The 27,092-nt window shown below is 41.5% G+C and overlaps 1 protein-coding gene across 1 annotated transcript in view; it reads right to left on the bottom strand.

Moving 5' to 3' along the window:
- Window positions 1-8,933: 8,933 nt before the first annotated feature.
- Window positions 8,934-27,092, bottom strand: part of LOC8038603 (SEC14-like protein 2) — a 36,149-nt gene continuing 17,990 nt past the window's right edge. Inside the window, exons 7-12 of the mRNA XM_029976854.4 lie at window positions 20,190-20,268; window positions 20,037-20,117; window positions 16,774-16,860; window positions 15,118-15,224; window positions 13,192-13,501; window positions 8,934-9,294 (exon numbers count right to left, since the gene is read on the bottom strand). Coding sequence (XP_029832714.3) covers window positions 9,188-9,294; window positions 13,192-13,501; window positions 15,118-15,224; window positions 16,774-16,860; window positions 20,037-20,117; window positions 20,190-20,268 — 771 coding nt within the window. The 3' untranslated portion in view covers window positions 8,934-9,187. The remainder of the gene's footprint in view (window positions 9,295-13,191; window positions 13,502-15,117; window positions 15,225-16,773; window positions 16,861-20,036; window positions 20,118-20,189; window positions 20,269-27,092) is intronic.

The following is a 27,092-nucleotide window of genomic DNA, read 5'->3' on the forward strand; positions in this document are numbered from 1 at the left end:
ATTGTACTTTTGAAGGAACAAACCGTTGAGTGGTGTTTTCAATGCTGGTGGCCAGTAACAGCGAAAGTGACACGCAACCGTGCAGAACCGGTCTTCTTAGAGAGTCTAATTCCCGTGTTTACGGCGCTGGCATGACGAAATACCCCTCTCTGTACCCGCGCGTCGTGCCGGGAGTTTCCTGAATGTCATTATGCAGCCTCGCTTTGAAAGTTGTTTACGTACTCAAGCTCAACTTGGATGACCGCGAGATAACATTGGTTTCTCGAATCCTTCGAATACGGTGACTTTTCTCCCAGTTGAAAAACCAATTTCTAACGAAACTCCATTGGCAGCAAAGCAAGCTACCTCTAACTGGTGTTTCTGACTTTATACAGCTATTATTTGGCGAAAAACGGGTTCTTCAATCTGGTTTATTTTTCTCAAATAAGACCAATGCTAGCAGGTTTATGTCCCGCAAGCGCGTAAAACTCAATTGAAAAGTAAATGAAAGCAAAGATAGATCAAAAGAAGAAATTGGAAGACCGGCAAGCCGTATCACGTCCTCAATTCGTTTGAATCCAGCTCTCAAGCATTCCACCGATGCGAGTACTCTTTCCTATCTGTCGAGCGCCAGTGATAACTTGCGCCATTGGGGCTTGGGGTCGTCGATTGTCCGACTCTCTCAGACCCATGCAGAAAATGTGTTGACATAAATTACCGTTCAAAATGTTGGTTTCTTTTTATAAATTATTGGCATCTCAATATATATATATATATATATATATATATATATATATATATATATATATATATATATATATATATATATATATATATATATATATATATATAGGGTGTTTCAGAGAACGCAGGCTAAATCGCTCCTGCGAAAACCACTCATCACAACGAAAAAAGGCTTGTGGCGTTGTTATCCTGGGCCAGGGGCACATTTAAGAAAATTATTAAAGTCCGGGATAATTAACTTGTTAGTTATTTTTGCCTAATTAACTTTTTTATTATTGTGTTTAAGGGCGTGGTTTAAATTAGAAAATTGCTTAGCATCATCGAAAACCACTAAATCAACAAATTGCAGAACGATAGAAAGCACGCGAAGCATTTTACGGCTTTCTGAAAAACCGCACAAAATTGGACGGGTTTTTAAGTTTCGGTTCGTTATTGGAGCGCCCCTCGGCCCCGGCAGCACCGCGCCCGGTGGAGAGATTGTGCAACCAGACTCTGCTGCGTCGCGCGATGACAGCGCAGCAGAGGTTGGTTGCATTATCTCTCCACGGGGTGCGGTGCCACCGGGGCTGAGATGCGCTCCGATAGCAAACCGATTAAACACCCGAAGTTTTTGTGCGGTTTTTCAGAGAGCCGTAAAATGCTTCGCGTGCCTTCTATCGTTCTGCAATTTGTTGATTTAGTGGTTTTCGATGATGCTGAGCAATTTTCTAATTTGAACCATGCCTTTAAACACAATAGTAAAAAAGTTAATTACGCAAAAATAATTAAAAAGTTAATTATCCGGGACTTTAATCATTTTCTTAAATGGGCCCCTCCGAAACGCCACAAGCCTTTTTTCATTGTGATAAGTAGTTTTTGCAGGAGCGATTTGGCCTGCGTTTTCTGAAACACCCTCTCTCTCTCTCTCTCTCTCTCTCTCTCTATATATATATATATATATATATATATATATATATATGTATATATATATATTACTTTGTGTATTGTATTGAGCTGTTTGCTTTCCGGTTTTCTTGTTTTTTTTGTGTGTGTGTGTTCGGTGTATGATATCCAAGGTGCCCACTACACAACAAGTCAAAGTGATACTTTTTCTTATTTGCTTTTGTAAAAAATGTCCTGAAAACACTCGCTCTTGTGCAAAACGTTTTTTTTTTTTTTTTAACGTTCAATTCCAGCGTTATTTGAGTGACTCGTCAAACATGCCAACAGATAGAGCGTTTTCCGGTGCTATCGAAAGCATCCCGGCTCTTTGTGGGGTGGCGCCATTCTAAACCTTGTCATTGTCAGGACGTGTGGACCGTCAGAAGTCATGAAACCAATCCAGAGCTATAGACCTTTCCAGAGAAAACACCGCCTGCGCGCTCCCATCTTTTTCTGCTGAGCTGTGCAACGCCTTCCAAGCAGGCGCTGTTGCTCTGTTGTGCAGCATATCACATGCTGCGCATGCGTCCACAGCTCGTGAGTCAGCATTCTTCGCCAGGGTGATAACCCCAGGAAATGTCTTTACTCCATTTTACGTTAAGTTCGACCCCAACTAGCGGCACGATCCGAATGGGCGACACACGCGGCGCTAAAAGTGTGCCGTTATAGCGCTCGTCGTATTTGCGCGTTTGCTAAGACATGATAAACTATTCACACAATCGCACAAAAAAAAAAAAAAGTAGCGTGATCCTGCGGTTTTTTTTCTTTTTGGCGTTCTGTTCTTGGTTTAGCAAGGAACCGAGTGACCTCAAACGCACAAAAATATAAGCGCCATGACGATGCACTTTGGGCGCTGCTGGATTCCCTCCATCGGATCGTACCGTTGGCTGCGGTCGGCCGTAATGCAAAAGCAAGTATACATGCGGCAGTAGCAGAAGGTTACCTATTAAAACAGAGAATATACGTTGCGTTGTTTCTCGCAAACATTTTTGCGCATTTGCCCCTACTCCTCTGTCCGACTTTGTCTGGCGTGTCGGCTATTCGGCCACCGAAATATCGGATGCACAAAAGCCGGCCCTCGTAGCGGCCATCATACTGGTCTGAGTTTTAGAACCCTAGACTAAGTTCAGAACCATTCTGTGGAATACTCTGACGGCTGCCTTGGACATATCAAAGTCATTTGTTTACCCGAATTCTTTTAAATGTCAACCGGCGTATATCTATCGGTCCTTTTCAATGGGGAGCGAAAGTTCGTCTACTCCTTGCATAGGGGTGGCGATGATATCAGAACGCCGAGCTCTTAAAGGTTGACTAAAACAAAATAGTGGGCAGACCTCAAAGCATCTAGCATTCAGGTCTACCGACTATCCTTCCAGTCAAAGCCAATCAGAGCTCGACGTTGTTCTGACTTCACCGTCACTTCTGTGCAAGAAGCAGACGGCTTGCCCTCTGCAAAAACAATGACATTCACTAAATCTGTTTGAAAGATTTTAAAGCATTTTCACAGGCGGAAACTATATATCAATCGGTTTATATTTATCGGTCCTTTTTAAATTAACAATGACATTCCCTAACCTGTTTTAGAGATTTTAAAGCATCTTGACTGGCAGACACCCTGTCTTGCAGCTCCCAGGTGTGCTCCTTCCTGATTCACTAGACCCCAAGATTTTCCCAGATACCAAATATAACCTCAGCAGAGGTTATATTTGGTAAAAAATTGTGAAGTTTTAAGACACTTAAATTGAAAGCGCACAACTCCCTCATAGATATAAATAAAAACTTACTTCCCCTGACACAACACTGCAGGTTTGCATTTTGTCTAGCAGGCGCAATTGTTGCCACTACTCAATGAGACTTCACAATCTCAAGTTTTTTTTTTATTTTCTTTAACTGAGAATGCCATTTTTATAAATAATCTTATCTGCTCGGAATTTTTTTTTTAATTTTCAGTTTACTTTTTTCTAGAGTAAATTCTAGTTTTATCTTAAGCAAAGTTTGCATTCCTACATCCAAAACCTAAAGCTTTTCAAGGGGTTGTGTTGACGTGAGAACGCCAAGCTTTGATTCGCTCTGATCAAAGAATAGTGGGTCGACCTCAAACCAAGCTGCCTTAAGAACCACTCACTATCCTTCAACAAGAGTCAATCAGAGCTGGGCGTTCTGCCGTCACCACAACCCCTGCAAAAGAAGCAGACGAACAATATCATGAAAGTTTCTTGTATTTATGACTACCGTTTCCTATTTTCTTATGCCTTTTCAACTTTGGAGTTTATTGCTTTTTTGTCACAGCTAGCAAACCTAACTGAGCGTGAATCAGTCTTCGATGTTTGTCGTAGAGAATTCTGGAAGGTTCCCCATTTCCGTACAAATTATGCACTGCAGTCTCTTGCTCATAATCTACCTACATTGCTTAACAACATTGTAATGAACCGCATCGATATTCATTGTATAACTAAGAAAACATTGCGTACTTTTTTGTGTTGTTAAATTAAGAAAAAAAAATGTTCTCTAATGTCGTGATTTTAAAATTTTATTGGAAAATTTTAAATTGTTTGATTTGAATATTGTAAGAAATACTTAGGATTGTTTAAATATGGTTGTGTTCCCTGTACATGCAAGGGCACCGGACCCAGTCAAGCTAGCTTCTGTTAGCTTTTTGTCCGGTGTCCTCGGCCTAATGTTGCTGAAATAAAGTTCAAAGTTCAAAGTTCAAGTTCAACTTGCGCTCCGCATTGAACTTCGGGTGATAAAGAGATGAGCAAAACTCAACTTGTGAAAGCAACACAAGCTGTGGGCACATATAGCGTGAATTTAACGCCTCCAGATTAAATACTTTGATCTGGCGTTATCTTATATCCATGTTGAGGTAACAAACTGTAGTCATTGATCAGAAATATTTTTTTACCAATAAGCATTATTATATTATAGTTTGTTCTCACACACTCCATTGCGCGCGATTTATGTTCTACAACCTAGCCAATGGTTTTCTACACTAGAAGACCTAGATTGAGCAAACTTTACACTTGTTCTGAAGTGTTTGCCTGTCATCCAAATAACCAAACCGAAGACGAAAATGTCTAATAAAACAACGTCTCTTCAAATCATATTTTGATTATCATTTTCAGGTTGGAAATACACAAGAAAAAAACGTACCCTTTTCAAATGTGGACACACGAAATCAGTAATTAAAAACACAGCTGAGATTGAAATGGTAAACATATTGTATGGAGACCGCCAAGTCGTATGTGGAGCCAGTGCATTGTTAAAACTAATTAATCCATTTTTCACTCTGCTGATGCTGCGTAAACATACGATAAGAATTCAAGCTCTAGGGTCTCTTAATGTTTGAAAAGTGCATAGAACAGAAAGCAGGAACTTTGTCGTCGCTATTGTACATAGTTACTGTGTAAGTTTTATGTTTTCGGTACCGTCGATGCCAAGACTGCGCGACCGCTGTGGAGACTTAGCTGGGGGTTTGTCGAAACCATTGAGATATTGCCAACGCAACAGCGGAGTGCCTCAAAAACACTCGACAACACAGAGTATTTTCCATAGGCCGAAACGGCCGCACTTCGCTGTGTCATTACAGCAGGGACCATAAGTAATCAATATAAGGTTGTTGTCTTCTCTTCTAAATTGCTTTTTTAAAACGTGTCGCCAACAAATTGAGCGTTGTCGTAAAGAAATATCATAGAAGGGCCCCTTTTTGTCTTTTTTTCTTCTACTGCAAGAATAGTTTTTTTTATTGTTTTTTTATTGTATTTTTAGTAACATCTTTGTAGGAAGCGGCCGACACAGTCGTGCCTTTCGGAACCAGCGGACGTTCTATGTTCTTCTCTCCGTCTTTGTTTTTCTGTGCGCTGTATTTGCTTCATTTATACTCTGTTTCATACTTTGTGTACTTTGTATACGAAACTATAAATGAAGCGACACGCACGCGCCAGTAGCATGGACAGCGTTGCATACTAAGTATGAAACGGAGTGTAGTCATGAACCAACTCGCCAGTGTCACCACTTTAATCCAGTGGGTAATAGGGTGCCTACATGTCTGTCTGTCTCAGGGTGAAGACATCCATTGTTGCACTGAATGTGCCAGCGCGTGATGCTCTCGCGCACTCGGTGCGTGACTTGGGCGATAAAAAGGCATCTATGCATTAGCCAAAGCTCCGGGCTCGAGCTGAGTAACACCGTATTGCGCGCACTTCAAGATGCATAAAAAAAACGATTGGGCGTGAAAATGGCTGAGATGTCACCACTCAAGCAAAAGCGCGCGTGTGTATGAAGGCACTCTAGTGGGTAAGAATGACGCTCTCCCGGAACGTGGCCACTACTGTCTCCTTCGCTCTGGTGGTAGCGCGAGACTTCAGTGGCGGTGAAACGCAGTGCTTCCATTCTCGCGACTGACCTCTGCTTTCGGGATTATAAAACGGCATCCATCTCTCGTTTCTTAAGACAGTTCATGAAATAAAATCATCATTCATGCCGATATCACGCTACGAAACCACCTCATTCTGCGCATTGATATAAAATAAATAATAATGTGTATGCTCTCGGGATGTTAACGTCACCATTTGTAGTGTCTGAGACATTGGGAAGGTCAGATGACGTATCAATTGTATCATGTCTTCATAACAACGTTGCAGTGTTTTGCACTTATTTCTAATAAAATTCAGCATATTTTTAAATGTTCTTCGTGCCTTTACCCGTCAGCAATTTAGAAAAAAACGTTAGGATACATTACAACTTAAAGGGCCTACGTACTTACTCAAAATACTTACTCAAAATACTTGCTCAAAAAAAAAATTGAAAGAGATTTTTTTTTTAGTTCTACTAACGAAATATACGCGCTGACAAAGTTCTAACAAGCTGCACGAATTAGGTGACGTCTTTGATAAAACCATGCTATTTTAGCACAGATGGCCAGTCAACACTTGACGGTGAGTGATGCAACCAAGTATAACAGCCATTTACTTCGGCGACGATACATCTTCGAGAAAGTGGCAGTACCTTGAAAAAAATCTAGACATAAAGTTTAACCCCAGCTCACACCACATCATGCTTATTTTAGGCATTCGTTTAAAAAACAAAACGTAAATAAGGGACGTCGCCTGGGTAAATGCGGACAACACTGCATGGACTATGCTCTCAAGAATAAATTTTAGAAGGTTGCAGCGTTATATGCTGTAACGGGTTTCATATGAACCTGGTGAGTCGTCGAGTTTCTACCTGGGAAAACGACATCGTGTGACGTCGCTGACAAGGTGAGAACGGGAGTGAGGGACTTTAGCTGTAAACCTTCAGCGCGAGCCTCCTACCTGCGAAAGCGCTTGGGCGTCTCGTGTATTTCGAGCACGAATGCGCTGCCAAAGAGCGGCGGAAGGTATGGACCTCATGCTGGAGGATCGGTGTTTGAAAAGAAAAACAAAAACAGCCTGTCGTTCTTATTTTGACTGAAGGCACATGCTCACAGGACCGTTTCGTTGTGTTTCCTTGCAGCAGAGCTCCCGTGCTATGGTGGCATATCCGTTTGTCAAATATCGCCTGCCAGTCTGCTCCTTGAACTGGTTGCCACGTTTCATAGGAAACACCGATGTCTTGGTGACTATCGACATACGCCGACGTAAGCTTCCATAACATAACACAACCTCAGGAAACGAGGCAGTGTGAACGTGCCTTTAGTATTAATTCATTATAACCATACCTTGCTAAGAGCTTTTTTTCTTTTTTTTACAAGCACATGTTGCGCGCGCTCGAACTTTGAGTATTAAATCAGCATTGTACTTCCGCTGGTGCACCTTTGATTAGCCAAGATAACGAATTATTGCATGACATCACATGTGCACAGAGGGCCACACGGTTAACACAAACAAGCGATCACCGATATTTGTTTTTGTTTTGTTTTACGACGACGGCCGTTACGGCAGAGGTTTTTCAGTGGATCACCGGGTGTTTCCTGTATGATCCGTGGCGGAGACATTTCGCAGCTAGATTTATTTGAAAAAGTTCCCCCTTATGTTCAACAAAAAAAATGTATCCACTAATTTTAGTTTAAAACATTTATCTCATATATAATGAAAAAATGTCTTCAGTAAGTGTCACCGTCTCCCGTGGCATTGCAACATTATTTACCTGGCAACACAGTGCGTGATTCTGAACCTCACGTCACAGCATGACGTAACGGAACATGATGACGTGGCATCCAAGGTTATTAGGTTAGCCCAATTGCGGAACTGCTCATAGACGCTGCTTGCACGAGCAGTATCCCCCCTCTGCCACCACGGATCGCCTCCTTCGTTCAACACGCGAGGCGGCTCCTAAGGTAACTGCAGTGTGTTCCATGGAATACGTACGTTTCAAAGCACAACGTCTAGATGACGTTTCAGTTCAGCTCTATGGAACACGCAGTTATGAAACGAAAATCTAGATGGCGCTTTAAACGGGAGGAAGCGGACTGAAGTGACGGAGAGAGGGGGGGGGGGGGGTGTACCCACTTCCGAAGGAGGTTCACGACTGAGGTAGTATAGTAATGTTGGTGGCATCCTAATGTCACGGGACACAGTGACGTGCATCCGACAGTGATGTAATGACACAGATATGTTTAAGTCACAGGACGCCATGACATCGCGTAGAACTTTGACATCCCATGACGTCTACTTTTGTGTGCAGTGTGACAGTGTGTAGTCTTCGTAGAGTAGAACGTGCAACGCCTCGGCTGTCGCCAAAGTTCATTTTCGGTCCATGGGAAGGAACAAGGACTTCAATCGAATTTAATTAGAATCGAAGGGTTGCTATCAAGCCGACTAGTTTGAGGCAAAGTGATAGTTGATTTATTGTCTTAGTTCAAAGCGAAAAACGCCGATATCGTGTTCTTGTTTGTTGTTTTACAAAGTATACATGCATTCAGCCGAAGAAATATGGTAACGCAATTCTTTAAATAAAAGGTAACGGCCACATTGTTTATCTATATGTCATGGGACTCTTGTCTGCACTGAGGTTTTCTATCTCCGCATGATGAAAGTAACTGAACATGTTCCATGTAAAGATAACCTTCGCTTTACGTTTTAGATTCTAAAGGAGCCAGACGTATTGCTCACACTCATGACAGAATAATTATTTTGCAGTTTATTGAACGTGAAATAACTTTTGCCTAATTAAGAAACATGGTAATTAGGACAAAAACGCTTGTGCATGTTCATTATTAAGTGCAGTGATTATTCTTTACTTTCCTGATGTTCACAATTATAGAAGGAAACGGTCGCCAAGTACCACGTTAGAACAAAAAAACACGCTTCTCAGATATCGTTTATTATTCACATTTAACAATATATCAAAATGCGTACAACTCGAAACAAAATCCTACTTTCTACCTGTGTACATATGTACAGGAAGCGGCTCAAATGCACCAGATGTTCTTTACCGCTTCAGCGCTTTTAGTGACCTCTCCCACTATTTATAGCTTCCCTGAGATTATTCACATGCCATGTTTCCGGTTGATGCCTTACATGGAGAATCAAAGGAAAGTACAAGGTAGAGGATGCAACATTTAGCAGTGGCCAATACGAGCTGCTTCTTCAGGGTTCATCACTTGCAGTGCATAAGAAATCTGTTTTTTTGTGAACCAGCTGAAGCTGTTGTCAAACCTGAAGATGTCTGAAAAAGAAAGGAACGACTTCATTCAGTTAATAAAAAGTCATTAAATTTATAACAATTCCATACTAGGACTGAACAGAAAATCTAGTCACAACTTAAATGTGAAGGTGGGGGTAACAAAACAAGGTATACAGGGTGTCTGAGGAAACATATTTAGTGGTAATAAAGTGAATACTACTCAAAATGACTTTAACTGCTTTTTTGTGGATAAATGATTGATTGATATATTAAGAACATTTAATTTCCCTATATTTGTCTTCATATTAACTATCGAATTTTAGTCTTTAGCTCACACCCGCTAACCCATTCGCTAAAATCACAACTGGCTGATATTGCCTTGGCTTGTGATACTTTTGTCTTATTCAGTCTAAAAGAAACTCAACCAAGCGCTAGCAATTCCATAGGAGCTAAGCATAGATTGAAGATGCTAACTTTTAATCATTATTGTCTTAATTCAAGCGAACCAATCCAAGGGTGCCTTTAAATAAACCTCGGCTTCTAAAATAGTATCAAAAATTTAGTGTTGCTCAACATAAAATATGTTTTAGCCCTTTTATTAAGGTGTTTGTCTTAAAACGTCAAACTAATTTTAGTTCGTTCGTAGTTTGGGAGTGTAGAACAAAGGTGCCGTCGCTAAGTTTATAAAAAGGCATTAATCACGCCACGATGAATCATCGAAAACTATTTTGCTTCTCGTAGAAATTAGTGTAAAGGTGTTATATAAAATTCCTTCACTTACTACAAAGGGAAGGAAAAAATCATATTTTGTTGCAAAGAGCGAAAGTATGCAGGCCAGCTTGTAATGAAACATCACAATCAAAATCCTGGGACAAGGAGAAATAAAATAACGGACAAGGCGACACAATATCTCAAACACAGCTGAGCTTATTCGCAAGGGAATAACAATTAATAGAAGTTCACGCAGACAGAAAAGAGAGAATAGAAAAACGCATGCCTCCGCAAATTTGGCGGAACTGGGCCTGACTGACTGACCTCCACCCAGACACCACACCACCCACAGACATCCGCCGTCAAGCTACCCAAAAAGGTAGTCCCACTCAAGACCATGTGGACCCAGCAAAAGACCGCACTACCCCCTTTGACCACCCACCCCTCAACAACAACAAAAGCTCACAAAAGAAGGAACTTTCTCGCGCGTTCATTCTAAACTATTGAAGGCTGGCTCACACAATTTCCGTGATAACCGAGTGGTATAACTTATAAAATAGCTTATGTACGTGTTACTGATTACAAACAAATAATCAAGGTTTTGTTGGTCCTACTGCAAAACCAAATTGTTTTTTATGTAGATTTCGATAATTACCTTAGCTGTTTAATAAGTCATATCGCCCCGTAAACAAGCCCCTCGTAAAAGTTGAAGTCGTCAGTTCGACGTCAGTGCCCTGTACGTCCAAGTGAAGTTTTGGGTGTATTATATATAAGACAAAAGGGTATAAGACTACAGACCTTGATTTTAGAGTTCAGGTTGAACGGCTATAAGTTGTTCAATTGCGAATAAACTTAGCTGAATTTGAGAGTTTTGTGTCATCTTGTCCCTTATTATATTTCTCCTTGTCTAAGGCAGTGGTTCTCAAATGGGGGTCCGCGGGCCCTTTGGGGTCCGCGAAGGCATTCGATGGGTCCGCAAAGCCCTGTCTCGTCAGTTAAGCCCGGCAATAAATGTTGTCTTTTATCCGATTGAGAAGAATCGTTTCAATTTTTGGGTGAGTTTTCCCGTGCGTATGTCAATGAAAGAAGCCTACTTCACACCAGCCCTTAGTTTTATCCACTTATAAACTCATTCTCATAATTAACCTGTACCTTTCCTTTCCTCTCACCACGGACGGGGCCCTCCATCCTCTCCACCGATCAACAAGGGGTCCACGAGACATGAATGGTTGAAAACCAATGGTCTAAGGGATTGGTTTATAAATCGTGATTCTGGCTAGAAAACTTGCGTTGCAAGATTGTATCAAAGCCTTAAAAGGGTACTCCAGCCGGTTTTTGAGCTAACCAAAAAAATTCCATTTTCTGACTACTCGGACTTTACTCTTCACGGTATGCTATTTATTTTATCAAAATTCAAAACAGTAAGTGAGAAAACCGTAAATGAAGATGATGCCGAGACCAACATTCAAATTTCCACGTGCTCTCCAGAGGTGTGACGTCACCAATGGTACATACTTTCAGGTCACGCAGGTAGTCTTAAGAAGAGTATGTCGAGTGCTTTTTGCGTGCTTCTTTGTGAATCAGCTACCAAGCACTCTTTTCTCGCCATCAAACGGTTTGTAATCAGTTGGGAACATGGCTTACTGCCCACTTTGTACCATTTCTGTCGTCACACTTCAATGTTGCCAGTAGGGGCAACATTGAAGTGTGAGAAAAGGGCTTTGAAAAAACGGATGAAAGCGAACCTCAAAAATTCAATAGCTTCGCGAATTTGTTTTCTTTTCCCACAGTACTTGGAGAACTGGTACAGCCGTGTCTATCGGTGTGTTGAGCCCATTTTGAGGCAAATCAGGGACCATAAAAAAATTGCCGAATCGCCCTTCTAAAAGCAGTACAGTAATTGACTTTGAATAACTTCAACTGGATGAATAAAATAAGTCCTAAAAGCAAAACCCAAAAGGAAGATTTTGAAAATATGAGTGGTATTGGTAATTCTAAAACAAATCATGGGGTTATTTCTTAGGGTTACAGAAACAGCGTAATAGCATCAACAAGGCGTGAAGTTTGACTAGTTAATGCACTAAGAGAAATGTGCAAAAAGCAAATCTTAATTTCCAGTTTTCACGGAGATTAAGATTCTGGCTTGTCACCAAAACGAAGTGACCAGAGAACTTCATGAGGTGTTTTTTTTTTATTTCTACATACGGAGCGGACACGTGTGTTAGTGCCCAATCCTTGGCTTTGGCAAATGACTAAGTGTCTTTTATCAAGAAATTCGGCAAATTTGTTTAAGTGTTGGGCGTGCCTCAAAAGGGTAGATTATGTTTTATCTATCTTGCATCCTTTTTATGTTTTCCTTTCTGTTCCTCGCAGGAATAAACTTCAAGTTGTGATCGTTCACTTCCTTGTTCTTCTCTTTCGCTAATTTCGCGCTGTTTCAATGTTTTTCATAATAGCAGCAATATGCAAACTTGAAATATACACTGTTAAGTAAATACCAGGAGCACTCAGCAACATGGCTGCCTCCATGCAAATGCTAAAGAAACTTTCCGATAATACTTTTTAAGTGCAGGCGTCCCTTTCACTTGCATTTTTATTTACTAGATATTAAATATATTTAAACTCCTTTTTGAGGACCTTTTCAACAGCAAATTTAAATTCTTCGTCGCAAAGAATGTTGTATGCGAGACCTTCTCACTTTTAAGTAAAACTAAAACAAGAGGTATTGAAAACTACGTCCATATTCTGAATGTGACCTATTGTGACCACCAAAGTTGATAAAATTTACAAGGTATTTTTGCCAAATCCAGCAGCTCCTCAAGACGAGTTGCTGACAAATTACGGTTCCTTATGAGTACAGCAGGGCAAGGTGTTGGTTTCTTTTTTTTTCAAATAAATTGATATAGGTTCTGATTTTTTTCTGAGTAATCAAATATACCAACATCGAAACACACAACTTTTTTCTATCTTTTAAGGTTTTTTGGTAGTATTGATTATCATATATTAATCGTCCAATCTGTCCACCGAAAATTTAAACCAACCACATTGGTTACTAACGTAAGCAATAACATACAAGATTACTGAGTCAACGCGTCGGCTTTCTACTTTTTTCATGCATAAAAACCTTGCCTTGTTAACGCTCTATCAATGACCAGGCTACCAAGAAATTTACATACATCTATTTGTCAGGAAATAAAGAAATAAAGTGCTCCCTCGAGCCGGCCGTACATGTTCCGGTCTTGGCACAACTCAGCTCTCCGATCTCGGGAACCAGGTCGCATTTCACCCTGGTGGGCTGCAGGATCTCCTGAGTTGGTATGGTGTCTCCGGTTGGACTCCAGGTGACACCGAAGCCCACTTCGTGTCCTGGGCCGGTTTGAAACTTCCAGCGTAGGACGGATCCCTCGCGTTCAACTTTGACAGGGACATCCAGGTTCTGGCCTCGCTCAAGGATACAGGTCGTAGTATCGGAATCTTCAGAGTCACTCGATCGATTCTTTAGGTAAAGATGCTCTGGAACGTGGCCCCCACGTCCGATCTGCATCGATTATAATTTGTCTTTTTGATTCGCAAAATTTTCACTTCCGACATGTTAGAGTATGCTGGAGACATTGCATGCCGGTGACTTTTTTTATATTCTGGCAGACTTTGAAAGCATAACCAGCTCCAGTGAAAAAACAAACACCACAATGTTTTTCATTCACGAATATACGAGCCACGTGGAGTTCAAAAATCGACTTTCAAAAAATATTTACAGGTATAAGCCTATGGTAAGTAATTTAGGTGGTAGTAAACTCTAAAAGTAATCAGACAGTTGATTATTTCTTAGAAGCTAGGCAAAAAGCGTGGACACAGCTTTACGATTATATTAAATACGAGCGGCATTATCTGTGATACGAAAAATAAATTTGAGCCTCCACACGTGGCCTCCGCAAAGACCTATTTAGGGTTGATAGTTTACCTGAAAATAATATTAAGACATCTGCGCAGTGTTTTCCGTCGACCTTTCTGCTAGATTTATCTACTTTGTTTCAGCAGCGACTTTGTCCTAGAGGTCATCCTTCAGATCCCCCTGAGGTTGTTCTAGACGTCGTCCTCGACGTTTTCCTATACGTCATCCTAGAGGTCGTCCTTGAGATCGCCCCAGGGGTCGTCCTATAGGTCCTCTTAGACGTCGCCCTTGAGGTACTGGACGAATGCTATCTCAATTTATAGACAACCAACAATAGTGGTTTTTGCAGCAATTTCTCATCTGCTGGCTTGCATGTTTGCTCGATTCAACGCGACGCGCTCCTGTCTGATTAAAACGGCGAAGGTCACGTGAATCTTAAACGAGACTCGGCGAAGAGTTAAACCCTACCCCCCCCCCCCCCCTTACACATACTCCTTTCTTGTGCCAGGCACACGTGGTTCTGCGGAAATTTATGCAACATAGTACACCTATGCACCGACCAATTTTTCAACCTAGATTCGCTTTGTGGTTTAGTTTTCTTTAGGTATCCTTGAATGCAAGAATCTTTAGAAATGTAGGAGTGGCATTGACGTCAACTGTCTGGACCTCTATAATACATCTTCTCTTATAACTCGGTTCGTTTTTTCAGCACTTCACTTATATGTGCCAGCACGTCACAGTATCATAATCAAGACTGGTGGCAACTGATAACATCATCTTGCTCTACTGATGGATATCGTCTTGTAAGCTCAGTTAACAGAGCGCACCGCTAGCCATGGAGACGTCCCTGTATCGACGCCGGTTCTGGGAGAATTGTTTTCAGCGGCGCACCAGTCGCTTAGAGGGAGCCCATTGCGCTCCATCTCAGGTGGAGGTCGAGCAAATTTTCTCGTACACATGTTTATGAGGTGTATAGTAGAAATGAACAATTCAGATTGGTGCTGGCATTTAAAAGATACTGAGTGCCTCATACGCAATACTGCGAGAGCCTTAAAGCTGTCCGCAGATGTAATGGGTGTTGCGCGGTTCCAATAGCGTTCTTAAATGTTTAATGGTCAGGCTAGGGAATTTTAAATCTTCGTCTACATGCATGTTTGATTTGCCGCTACATTCGCTAACCAATCGGCATTTTTTCCGGATATACCCGAGCTCCGTTCTTTTCTTCGACGCCCTTGCACCCTGAATGGAAATTCCCGTCATACCATGTGGGTGCATTCCGGGTCATCACCGGGTCCCATCAGCGTTCCTCCCCAGTGAACCGGTATCGCAGATGGGTCCACGTACTGGAATAATACCGGTTTCCAGCCTTCTGAAATATGTGTTAATTTATTATTGCGAAAGTATTAACTGTTTTTTGGACCCAATCGACGTCATCAGCTTTGAAGCCGCGCCAAACGGCTCCTAAACTCCCCTGTCTCAATGGAGCGAAGTAACGCCGCGATCTGATGGATAGGTTCCCCATTGCCTGGCGCGTATCATTAAGGAACGAGGCGCCCATTGGCTCTCGCGCGGCATAGTTCTAAAAATCGTTACCGGAGAAGCCCTCCTTATGGCGGCGCAGGGCACGCAGAGGCCCGGCCGCCCGGAAGAGGGAGCGTTGACCGCAGAGCTCGTCCGGGCAGATTCTGCAGAGACTGCACGGCCGAGCTCAGCACGGCGCGGTCACTTCACGAAAGCGCGCGCTCGGCCGTCGGCCGCAACATCCGCAGTAGCGAAGCGTGACTGTCCACACCACTACGCCGCAGACGAACTAAGAGAGCGGAAGAACGACATTCATGCTTTTGCATTCACAACTCATAAGAAGTGCTTAGGTGTCCTGGGACTTTTTACTTATTTATTTGTTTTGCCTTCAGGGCCAGAGGCATTGCACAGCGTGATGTCGAGAAAACAAACAGAATAACAGTGGAAAATTCAAAGTAGATAAACAACTGGGAAGACATGGTTTTGAAACATTCGAACAAAAAAGAACACAATTAACAATTGATGTAAGTGATGCAGGTTGACTATTCCATTCATTCGAACCTTTAGAGAGGCATGGTTCAAAATATTTGTTATAATGGCAAAAATGGAACGCCTACTTTGTGACGGTGATCCATGCGTGCGGAAACAAATGATGGTGGGGTGACACCTGATTCTTGAGTACAATGTTGTGATGAAAAAGTATGCAAGAAAAAACAAATACTTGAAATTTCGCGGCAATGTGCGAGACTGGGTGGAAGTGTTTTTTTATTGATGTTACCCTATCGATGGGATTATAATTAGCCAGAATAAAACACGCGGATCTCTTCTGAATTAATCCGAATAAGTCAGTAAGGTAGGCGGTGCCAGCATCACAGATGCAGGCATACTCAAGCTTTGACCGCACTTATGTTTTATAATAAATAGTTTTAAGAATAAAGGGACCAGAGAAAAATTACGCTTAAAATACCAGATCAAGCGGTTAGGGTCATTAGCTATATGTCAGCTAAGCTGCTGGAAAAATATCTTGTGAAGCACATCTATGAAATTAATGTTATTTTATGTCTATCAACTGGGCTCACATTCTTATTGAAGATCAAACTGCAAATATGTGTAATGACTATTCTGAATGGCATTAACTGATTAATAATAAATTAATCTGCGCCGACATTATATATTAATTTGAAACGCAAAGAAAATTATGGATTGAAAAGGAGAAAAATGGAGAGCAGCTGAGATTAATAACGCTGGCATTGGCTGCCCCTCGTTGGAACTAGTCACAATGCCCCTTACAACTCAACTTCATGCAAAACCTATACATACACAAACAAACTCATGCGCAGGGGCACACACAATGACACACACACAGACAAGCATACTTAGATTAAAACATTCCTTACCGTAAGAAAATATCTGCATTTTTCCTGCCGTTTTTTCAGACATAAAGGGTCGCAGTATCTTCCACGCATACGGGAAGAAGCTGGGAGCTGGGAACGAGTGGTAAAACGCGAAAATAGAGTTTAAAATGTTTGTTCACCTTAATATATTTATCAAGCGGACAGCATGCTTTTCGAATGATTAAGAACAAATCCCGAGCATTTGAGAAGCTCCATACTATGGCTCACAAATTACAGATTGGCGAAACAGCCCGCAATAGGCAAGGGCAGGGACAGGCGATAGACATGACAAGCATTGAACTTCAACAAAGCATTTATTTGAAGTACGCCCAAAAAAAAAAAAAAACATTCGCACTATAATCGCGTCAAAACGTACTCAAAAGGCACTTTCTTCTTTGTGTAAATAAACCAAAGATTATTTGAAAAGAGAAAGTTACACCATGCCCTAACTCGAGACCCAACGTTTTGATGAAAAACTCGACCACTTCTTCTGGGGCGACTAGCGGCGGTCGTTGAGGAACAGTATTTTCGAAAATACTGCTCCTCAACGGCAATCTCCACAGTCACTCCTGCAGAAATGGCCGAGTAAGTCTCAAAGCGTCGGGTCCCTAGTTAGGGCTTGGTTGGATGTCCCCCGTTTTAATTAGGTTTTCCCCTAACAGACAAATGATATCTGTCGAATGTTCATGTTCAAACTGATGACAGGCCTACGCGTAGGACTCCAGCTCGAAACATAATCCTCTGGACGGAAAAACGTCTGCCTTGCTTGACGCTGTTTTTTTTTTTTTTTTTAATTTTCGCTTTTTATTTTTTCGCAAACAATGTGCATATTAGATTTTGTTTGTGGATTAGCGCTATTCAAATAACTTAGTTTCGATGTATCATGGAGGTGTCAGAAAATTAAAAGTAAAAACCCCATCAATACCAACATTCTTTGAAGTGTATTTTTTGTTTAGACTACTGTGGATATCTATCCGAACGTACATTACTAATAAACTATAATCGTGTCAGTTCAAACTTTAAGATATAAAAACCTTAATGAGAAACCGCTCTTCGAAAAGATAAATCAAGTACTTAGCTTGATTACAAAACACAGGAATACCGTGGAAATATTAACACAATAAAGGCACGGCTATTTGGACAGTTTTTAGCGAACGTGTTCAATTACATCATTCTAAATATATAAATAAATATTACTGAGTCCTCTCGGAATATAGGGGATCAGGGAACGACATCGGGTTGGATTGTTCATGACTTTGCAGAGGCGTACTGATCCTAATCTCGCACAAACCACCACTGATTCAAAAGCTTCTTGGTCGCGGCTAAATTGCGAGAATAAAAGGTGATTATTTCCTTTAGACTTGTATTCGCAAGGCTTCATGACCTAACTCTGGGATCGAAAACACTCAACCGACGACAATCGAGCGCGGCTCATAGATTGGACACGAGAACTGCGTGAGCACTCGACTTCGGCTCGTAGCAATCAGTGAATCGGCGGGCACTCAGGTAGTGGCTCCCGTCCAACCACTGCGGTGATGGAATAGCCGAACTCAAACAATGCCTGGAGCTTAGCATGTGTTTTCTACTTTACCAACCTCAGCGTGGCTATGAATAACGTTGGCGGCATAGAATAGGCACCACGCCTCATGGCCGCTTGTCCTGCCTCAGAGTTCAGGGGTTGAACGATGCTCATATTTCTCGAATTTTTCGGCCGACTGTCATTGCTTAGATAGAAAAACTAAGGCAAGTTTATTCAGTTCTTAACGTTATGAAGTGATTCTAAGTAGTATTTAGCGGAAGTAGAGAAATCGCTTCTTGGCCCCTTTAATAATAATATTTTTGCATTTGTGCAATTGGATAACTTGTGATATGGATAGTTTCTAATACAGCAGCTTCTGCATTAAAGTAGAGTCAGGGGTGTTTAAAGAAAAGGCACTACATTATAAACTATTCTGTTTTAACAAAAATACGAACAACTTAGCAATATAGCAGGAAGTTTAGTTCCTCCCAATTTTTTTTTTTTTTTTCAAATATCCTGAGACATTTTTTTAGAAATGACAGAGGACGTTTTAAAGAGCGCCCACTGTCAAAGTGTTTTCTTCCTTCTTCCCCAGTCTCGGGTTAAACGCACCATAGTAAACTTTCACCTGCTCGCCCGCGCACTGACTGTATATTCGTTCTGAGACAGTACTGCATGTAAGTACTTCAATCGAATTTTTAATTACCTTAATATATGTCTCCGATGCAAGTTAGGGTTTTGGAGAATTCAACTTCCGTATTTGTACTACTAACCCATAAATACCACACTAAAAACATTCACGATAAATTATTAGTTTCAGGAATATCGTCCCCATCATTCTAGGACATTATTCCTTTGTGCCTTTTTTCCGCTCTTCTCAACTCAGCTTTTATTTTAATACTTGTTTCAGTCAAACAGCCACACATAGCTTTATATTCTCTAAAAGAATTATAGGCGAAAATAGTACAATATATTAATAACAAAATTGGACTTTAAGAACGTACACTTTACATTCCTAGACATGACATATCTTTGCACTGGGTTTTGTTCACCACCTTTCGAATACCTTTCATTTCTGCCCACTAAAATGAAGAACCGCAATATACGCGAGGATTTTGATAGCATCGAACTCAGAGCACGATTCTCAATAAAAACTTAACGTTTCAATGAAAAATTGTATTCCTCACAAAACAAACACTGAATTTTCTGCCGTCTTGCCCATTTCATAGATTTTACTTGGGGATTTAACTAATCATAATCACAAAACTTGATTTGCAATTAAATTTTAATTCTTACTTCGAAATAAATTATGATACACTGGTCATGATAAGGTCACCACCGACACTATGCCTATTCGTAGCTTTTCTCCGAAAACTCGACTTGTTGAATTTGGAGGACCACAGCGAACTATTCTGGATTCATTAATTACTTTTAGCAAAGAAGCCAATGATTCAGGAAACATGAATCACGATACAAAGTGCAATATTTATGCGTAGGTCAAGAGTGGTTCTTCATATGGCGAAATATTCAATGACCGAGCAGATAAAATAATAACATGGAGTAGCCGGACATACTTTCACGGCAACCAACATCTCCAATTTCGTTTTTTTTTTCGTCATTTAATAATGAAAAAAGATAGAAAAAAATAATAATTATCAAAAAAATATTATAACAAATTTCTGTACATCGCAAGATTTGGTCCTTGCGCACAAAATTAAAATGAAGGAAAATTGTATGTGAAACTTACTATTGACGATAAAACATCGCTCGAGCGTCTCGGGGTAGTTGCTCTCGTACACACCAATTAGCTTCCGCAAAAACTCGATCACTGGAAATTTAAGGACAACCATGGTTTTTCATCAGCTACCAAGAACACGCCAAATCCGAGCACAAAATTTACCTTCGAGGCTGCACACCTGGCTCATACTTAGATGCTCATAGTCGGCGAGGACAGTCCCGGTTCCCACAAACCTTCCCAACTGAAACAAAAACCGAGATCATTAGACTCCGGCTATTAGACTCCGGCTATTAGACTCCGGCTATCAATTCAGCGCTTAAGTTGATGCGTCTGTGTATAACGTCTTACATGTTTTTTTGTTTTTTTTTTTCACACCTACAGCCGTATTTCTAACCGGATTGGGTGGAAGAGCGCGGATATAAAGTCGCACTCACAGGCACGCGAGACGGAACCAGACTCGCAGAGCTGTTTTCCTTCTTGAGTGCCTGTGAGTGTGACTGTATATTCGCGCTGTCTTACCCAAGCATGAATTACCAACTAGCTCAAGCATCCACATTATCAACCTACCCGGATGAACAGCTTATAAAGAAAAAGAGTCTAGTCTGATCTAATTTAAGTGAGCCATTCGAATAAAACATAAAAGAAATACACCTCAAACATAAACAAAAAGAAACCATTCGTTTTTTTGTTTTATTTTATTAAAACCAGTGTTGTACGGAACGGCGTTCCAAGGAACGGCGTTCCTGGGACGCGTTCCCTTTAGGACGAGCGAAGGAACGCCGCCGTTCCATTTTTCTTGGGTGGAACTGGAACGGGAACTCGTTACATTTTTAAGGGAACGGAAAAAGGAACGGCGTTCCTTTTTCTTCGTCCAGTGAGGTATTTTTTTTATTATTTCTTCCAGGGGAGTTTTTTAAAAAAAGCATAAAAACAATATATTTACGAACAGCAGGATCTCGTTCACTTTTTGTTACGTAGGATTTATTTTGTGGGGTCCTCGCTTGGTAACAGTCGGGTGCAGGAGAGCTACTGCATTGATTCTTTTTTCAGTGCCCGAGACTGCGGTACAGAAATCAAAATATTTAGTTGAAACAAAAAACAGAAAAAGAGACTTTTCAAACTCGGCCTCTTTCTTTGCTTCCTTGAATCCTCATACACCCAGAAATCTAGGGAAGACTACAGCTATCACTGAAGTTCTACAAAGAGACCTACAGCTACACCAAAAGAACAGGTTACCAGACATCGAACGCACTCTTGTATCCCGAGCATTGGCTAGATGCACAAAAATTACCCTTCATTCCCTCTCTTCTTCTCCCACCTTCTAACTGAACAACGAATCCAACCTTCACAAGGAAGGACTGATCGTTTTTAAGACTGATCTTCCGAAAGCCCTACCCTCTTCTCCACTTGCTCGTCTTGCGGACAGCAACAGCGAGAAGCAATTGTTAAGCTCGAAGAAGGGACTTTGTTAGATCGAAACGTGTGAGGTTGTTGTAAAACGCGGGTGCAATGTGGAGTAACAGTACATTTGGCTCGTCTGAATCGCCCACCACAAACATGACTATGGCAAAACGCTGAGATTTTTAAAAGTGAATCATCAACAAATGAAACCTTGCTTCCGCTTGATTTCTTCTGGTGTCCTTCCATCACGGCATTCAAATTCGCATGTTGCCATAATGGGATAGATGAAAAAAAAACTTTGTTTAATCTAACTAAATATGGTAATTAGCAAAATAGAAATGTAACGTATATGTAACGATACGTTCCCTTTTTTAAACTGTAACGAGAACGAGTTCCTTTTTCGCAGATGGAACTTGTAACGGGAACGCGTTCCAAAAATCAAAAGTAACGAGGAACGAGCTTCCGTTCCTCGTTTTGAGGAACGTGTACAACACTGTTTATAACATTAATATACTTTTTTTTTGCGTTTAGTTACTTTCTTTCCTCGTTGTAACTCCTTTGTTTATTTATTTTTATCAAGACATAAACGTAGAATCAAAAATAAAGCCTAACAATATTTTCTTAGTGTTTTATTACTTTCAATCATACAGTCAAAAAATATTTTTATTGTCGCCCTGAAATTTAGATGGAGTCACTGCCGAAACCAAACATAAGAAAAAGTACAACGTAGACTCTAACCAATTTCTTCAATGTGCCCGACGTTTCGAAGCCAGCTCGGCTCCTTGTTCACGGGTGACTGTATATGGGCCCAAAGGTAGCAACCTGTCGTCGTTTTCTTCTTTTCTCTCTTAGCTTTGTTTTCTTCTTCTGTTTCTGTGTGTGGCGCATTTTAGTCCGTGTATGTAGCTGCTTGGAAGCGTTCCGGTGGATCGGTTCAGGTTGTTGCTTGTATTTTGTATGTGCCAAGATTCTATTAAGAGCCGCTTCCTCCATTTTCTTTCTGTGTCGAGGATGGAGCTGCAGTCAAAGCCAATGGCGTGGCCGGTTTTCTGAGCATGTTCCGCCAGCGCGCTGCCTTGGATGTCATTCTTCTTTACGTCATACTTATGTCTACGCAGACGTTCGGGAAAGTTCTTTGTTTCCCCCACATAAGAGGCGTCGCATTCGGCACAAGGAATTCGGTAAATCAGGCCTTGAGCTTTTTCTTTTGGTGGACGATCCTTTGGAAGAGGAAGAAAATGGCCCAGAGTTGAGACAGGCTTATGCGTAACTGCAATGCCGTACGGTCTCAAAACGCGGGCTAGGACCTCGCTCGTGCCATGGAGGTACGGGACGCACATACGGCTGGAGGTGTTTTTGTCCTTGGATGTAGGAGGGTGACGAAGTTGTTTGTATATTTTGTTGACAAATCTCGTGGGGTAGTTGTTTTTCCGAAGGTCTCGCACCTCGGAAAACACCTCCAGCCGCATGTGCGTCCCGTACCTCCATGGCACGAGCGAGGTCCTAGCCCGCGTTTTGAGACCGTACGGCATTGCAGTTACGCATAAGCCTGTCTCAACTCTGGGCCATTTTCTTCCTCTTCCAAAGGATCGTCCACCAAAAGAAAAAGCTCAAGGCCTGATTTACCAAATTCCTTGTGCCGAATGCGACGCCTCTTATGTGGGGGAAACAAAGAACTTTCCCGAACGTCTGCGTAGTCATAAGTATGACGTAAAGAAGAATGACATCCAAGGCAGCGCGCTGGCGGAACATGCTCAGAAAACCGGCCACGCCATTGGCTTTGACTGCAGCTCCATCCTCGACACAGAAAGAAACTGGAGGAAGCGGCTCTTAATAGAATCTTGGCACATACAAAATACAAGCAACAACCTGAACCGATCCACCGGAACGCTTCCAAGCAGCTACATACACGGACTAAAATGCGCCACACACAGAAACAGAAGAAGAAAACAAAGCTAAGAGAGAAAAGAAGAAAACGACGACAGGTTGCTACCTTTGGGCCCATATACAGTCACCCGTGAACAAGGAGCCGAGCTGGCTTCGAAACGTCGGGCACATTGAAGAAATTGGTTAGAGTCTACGTTGTACTTTTTCTTATTACTTACCTAACCAGGCGGAGTTCCGCCGAAATGTTTACATTGAAACCAAACATCTATAGTGTGTTTAGCTAAAACGCACGCTGTGCACATTCTTTTGTTTGTATCGTTCCTACGGTTAGATATGCTTGGTACTTACATTTAAAAAATCTGCTTTTTGTCTAAATTTTAATTCATGAAAAGAAAGGTAAATGTTGCGTCTGAACGAGAGTAGAACAAAATGTAGCACTGCGGCAACATTTATATATTTTGGCCTCATGTTCTTTGTCTAAAAAAATTACGGCAATGAGAGGTTCCTCAGAGGCAGACATGAACACATTACCCTAAAAAAGTAACTAAATATCGTTACTCGCTAGTCGCTCGAAAAGTAACTAAATACGTTACTCGTTACTGATTTTCAAAAGGAACGTGTTACTTTACCTCACAAATAACGCGTTACTTTTGTCGTTACCTTGACGACCGAATAAACAACTGCTTCTGTTTCATAATTTTTTTCCTTTTGTAGTTGTGGCACACAGTAGTTGTTTCTCGAACTTTTCATCAGTTATGTTTCCCTGCTTGAGTCGTTCTACCGACAGGCTCGAAGGAACGGCAGAGTTGTGCTTCAGGAAGAGCTGATGAATCTGAGATTACCCTCTCTCTTTTGTTCTTTATGATTCTAAAGGTCGAAAATGACAAGGAGTTTTGTGTCCTCATCGTGTTGGCCACCTCCGAGTTTACATTCAGTCTGCACATAATTCTAGAAGGTTCAACAAACGAACCTTATTGTGTTCGCTGGGTGAAAGACATTCCCAGCTCTAATTTTTGACTGATGTGTGCCGCTATAAACGTTGCAATCAAAACTGTTTAGGTGTGTGTTTTTTGGGGGGAGTTGTTCATCTCTCTTTGTCACTATAGACGCATACTTAAGTTAGAATCAAAAATAGGTTGTTTTTAATGGTGCTGTACACATTACTCCTCAAAAGTAGCGAAATACCGTCACTTGTTACGTGGCCGCTAAAGTAACTTAGTACTTTATTAGGTCATTTTCGAAAAAAAGAAGTGAATAAGTACGCTACTCTTAATGAAAAAGAAAGGTAACTGGATAGAAGTAACCCGTTACTAGGAATGCTTTACGTACATGTCTGGCTCAGAGGATCATTGGAAAAGGGGCACACCAAGATTTAAAGACACCAGTTAGTTTTCAATTAACTGGATAAAAAAGCCTCAAAGCCACGCAACACATTTCATTTGAAATTTAATGTATCTCCGCCCAGTAATATGCATGGTTGTAGTTGTCTTACAGTGTGGCATACGGTCATGTATCTGCTCACAAAAAGGGGCAGTGTGAATTTGAATAGCTTCATTTGCTTTAGACACCAAGTCCCAATGACCAATGTTCAGACCAAGGTGTAGGAGCCTCTGTTTAGTGATGCAAGAAGTCTATTTTGCACTGCATACACTTTTTGAAGCCGCTGACGCGGTTATCCAGGGCGCTCCTACCGCGTTAATCTAAAGCACTGTTTCAATAAACGTTTCAACGAAACGAACTTGTCCGCTTTACTCTGCCGGAGTGGCACATTTACCGTTCTGAAAAGCACAAGAAGTCAAAATAACCCCCGCCCGGATATTAAAATCGGGACATTTGGAACGAAATAAAGTTTTACAGCGGTAGCTGTTTGGTTTCCCTTCCCTGCAAAAACTGCTACCGTGCATACGCAATACCCCACCCTACACCATAGGCACTGCTCTTCGTCTCCTCGCTGTTCCTCATACACCACAAGGCTCCATCTCTCGCTCACCCGCCCCCCCCCCCCCCCCTCCTTCCCTCTGTAGGCCGTCACTGTTCCGAAAAAAATTCCCGTTCGCGGGAAGAACGGCCGTGTCTCTTCAACAACTACTTAACCAAAAGGGACCTCTCCCTTTTCGAATATTACTACCTCTTCAGCATAAATAGGCAGGCATCTAGTGGTAAGAACGTTCGTCTAAAATGTAACAATCTATCGCCCCTGGAAGGTGGACGAGACACTTCGCATCAGTTCAATTCACACGAAGGCTCCTTCGGGCAAGTAGAGATCCCTTTTCGGTTCAGAATCCGAGTGTGTCAGCATGCTTTGTTTTTATTCCTTCCGCCTTGTCACCTTCCAGGTTAGAGGAGTGACCCCTTTGGCTCCTAACCCCAGAGGATAACTTTTCTGTGCCAAAACTTGAAAAGCATGCAGACACCTCGCTCAGCAATGAACTTGTCAAAATGTTTTTTGTTGTTTTCTTTTTTTACCAGTGTGTTTGCTCTTCTTTTTAGTTTAAGTCGACCAGAAGCTTACTAAGACGAGGCCTGAACGCTTTGTTCACGTTCGCGGATTATATAAAGGTCCCTAAGAAAACTTCCGGCTAAAGACGCAAAAAACGCAAAAGCAAAAAAACAAAAACAAAAAAAAAACACTCAGTTTTGTGATTTGTTTTTCTTTCGAGTTTTTTTTTTTTTTTTTTTTCACCCATACGAGTTTCACCTTTGCTACTACTCAATTACACTTGATTTGGCCCTTGCATCCTCCACCTGATCACACCAGTTATTTTGTCCTTTTCTAATGATTTTCCGTTTTCTGGGAATTCTTTTTATTGTCCTGACTTTCCCGCGGAATACCTTTATAGCCGTATTTTAAAGGCGCTTATAAGACCTTTTAAAACGAACTCAGTCAAAAAGTAAGCGAATCAACTCGCGATCTCCACTCTGCGCGTTCCCAGCAACTTGCGTTGCTTCGATGACTTTTTAAAATAGTTCATTTTGAAGGACTTCAACGTTTCCATAAAAAGAGGTAAATTCATTAGAGACAAAAGAAGGTTCGTTCACAACAACAACAAAAGATATGTCTCAGCCCCCCCAAAAAACACATAATTAGGCTAACAACCAAGATAGGCTTTTTATCGAGTCATGGCACATTCCAACGACGCCAGGCAACATAAATAGGTGCCTTGGTGCTTTACCAACAGTGTACGTAAACGGGCTTCGCCATATTCGTGAAATAAAAAGATCGAGAAATGCGCCACATCCCTGAAAGAAGAACAAGAAGAACGAAAAACGCCGCTCGCCCCTGAAGAGGAACCAAGTCGCTTTGAAACGTAGGGCTCCTAGATGTTTAGGTATCGGTTAGTTGTCATATTTTAATTATTAGTGCATAGTTCGTTTGCCAAAAGAACATACACTGACATCAACAAGAAAAACAAAGTCTAATTTACTGAAACACATGAAGGTAAGCTGGGAGACCTGAATTCTGCATTGGCTATACATTGTGACGTTAGAACCATTTTTTTATTGTGATAACGGGCGAAATACTCGAGTCAAAAGTGAGGTATCGTAGATCGCTTCTTTAGCTCCGAATCTCGTAGCAAAGGCAGACGCTGATACTGAGTATGCTCAGTGTCAGCGTCTCTGCTTTCTCAGAGTCTAGCTTTCTCTGCACAATTCCAGGGATCATTTCAGGAGGCCGTAAGCTAGCGGGATGGCGGGTGTGGTAGCAGCTTTCGGTGCCTTGTCAGCTTATAAGTGAACGGAGTGCACCTAGACGCTTTTTTTTTTAAATACAATATT

Source organism: Ixodes scapularis, unplaced genomic scaffold (genome assembly GCF_016920785.2).
Source record: "Ixodes scapularis isolate PalLabHiFi unplaced genomic scaffold, ASM1692078v2 PGA_scaffold1__304_contigs__length_218370807, whole genome shotgun sequence".
NCBI lineage: Eukaryota > Metazoa > Arthropoda > Arachnida > Ixodida > Ixodidae > Ixodes > Ixodes scapularis.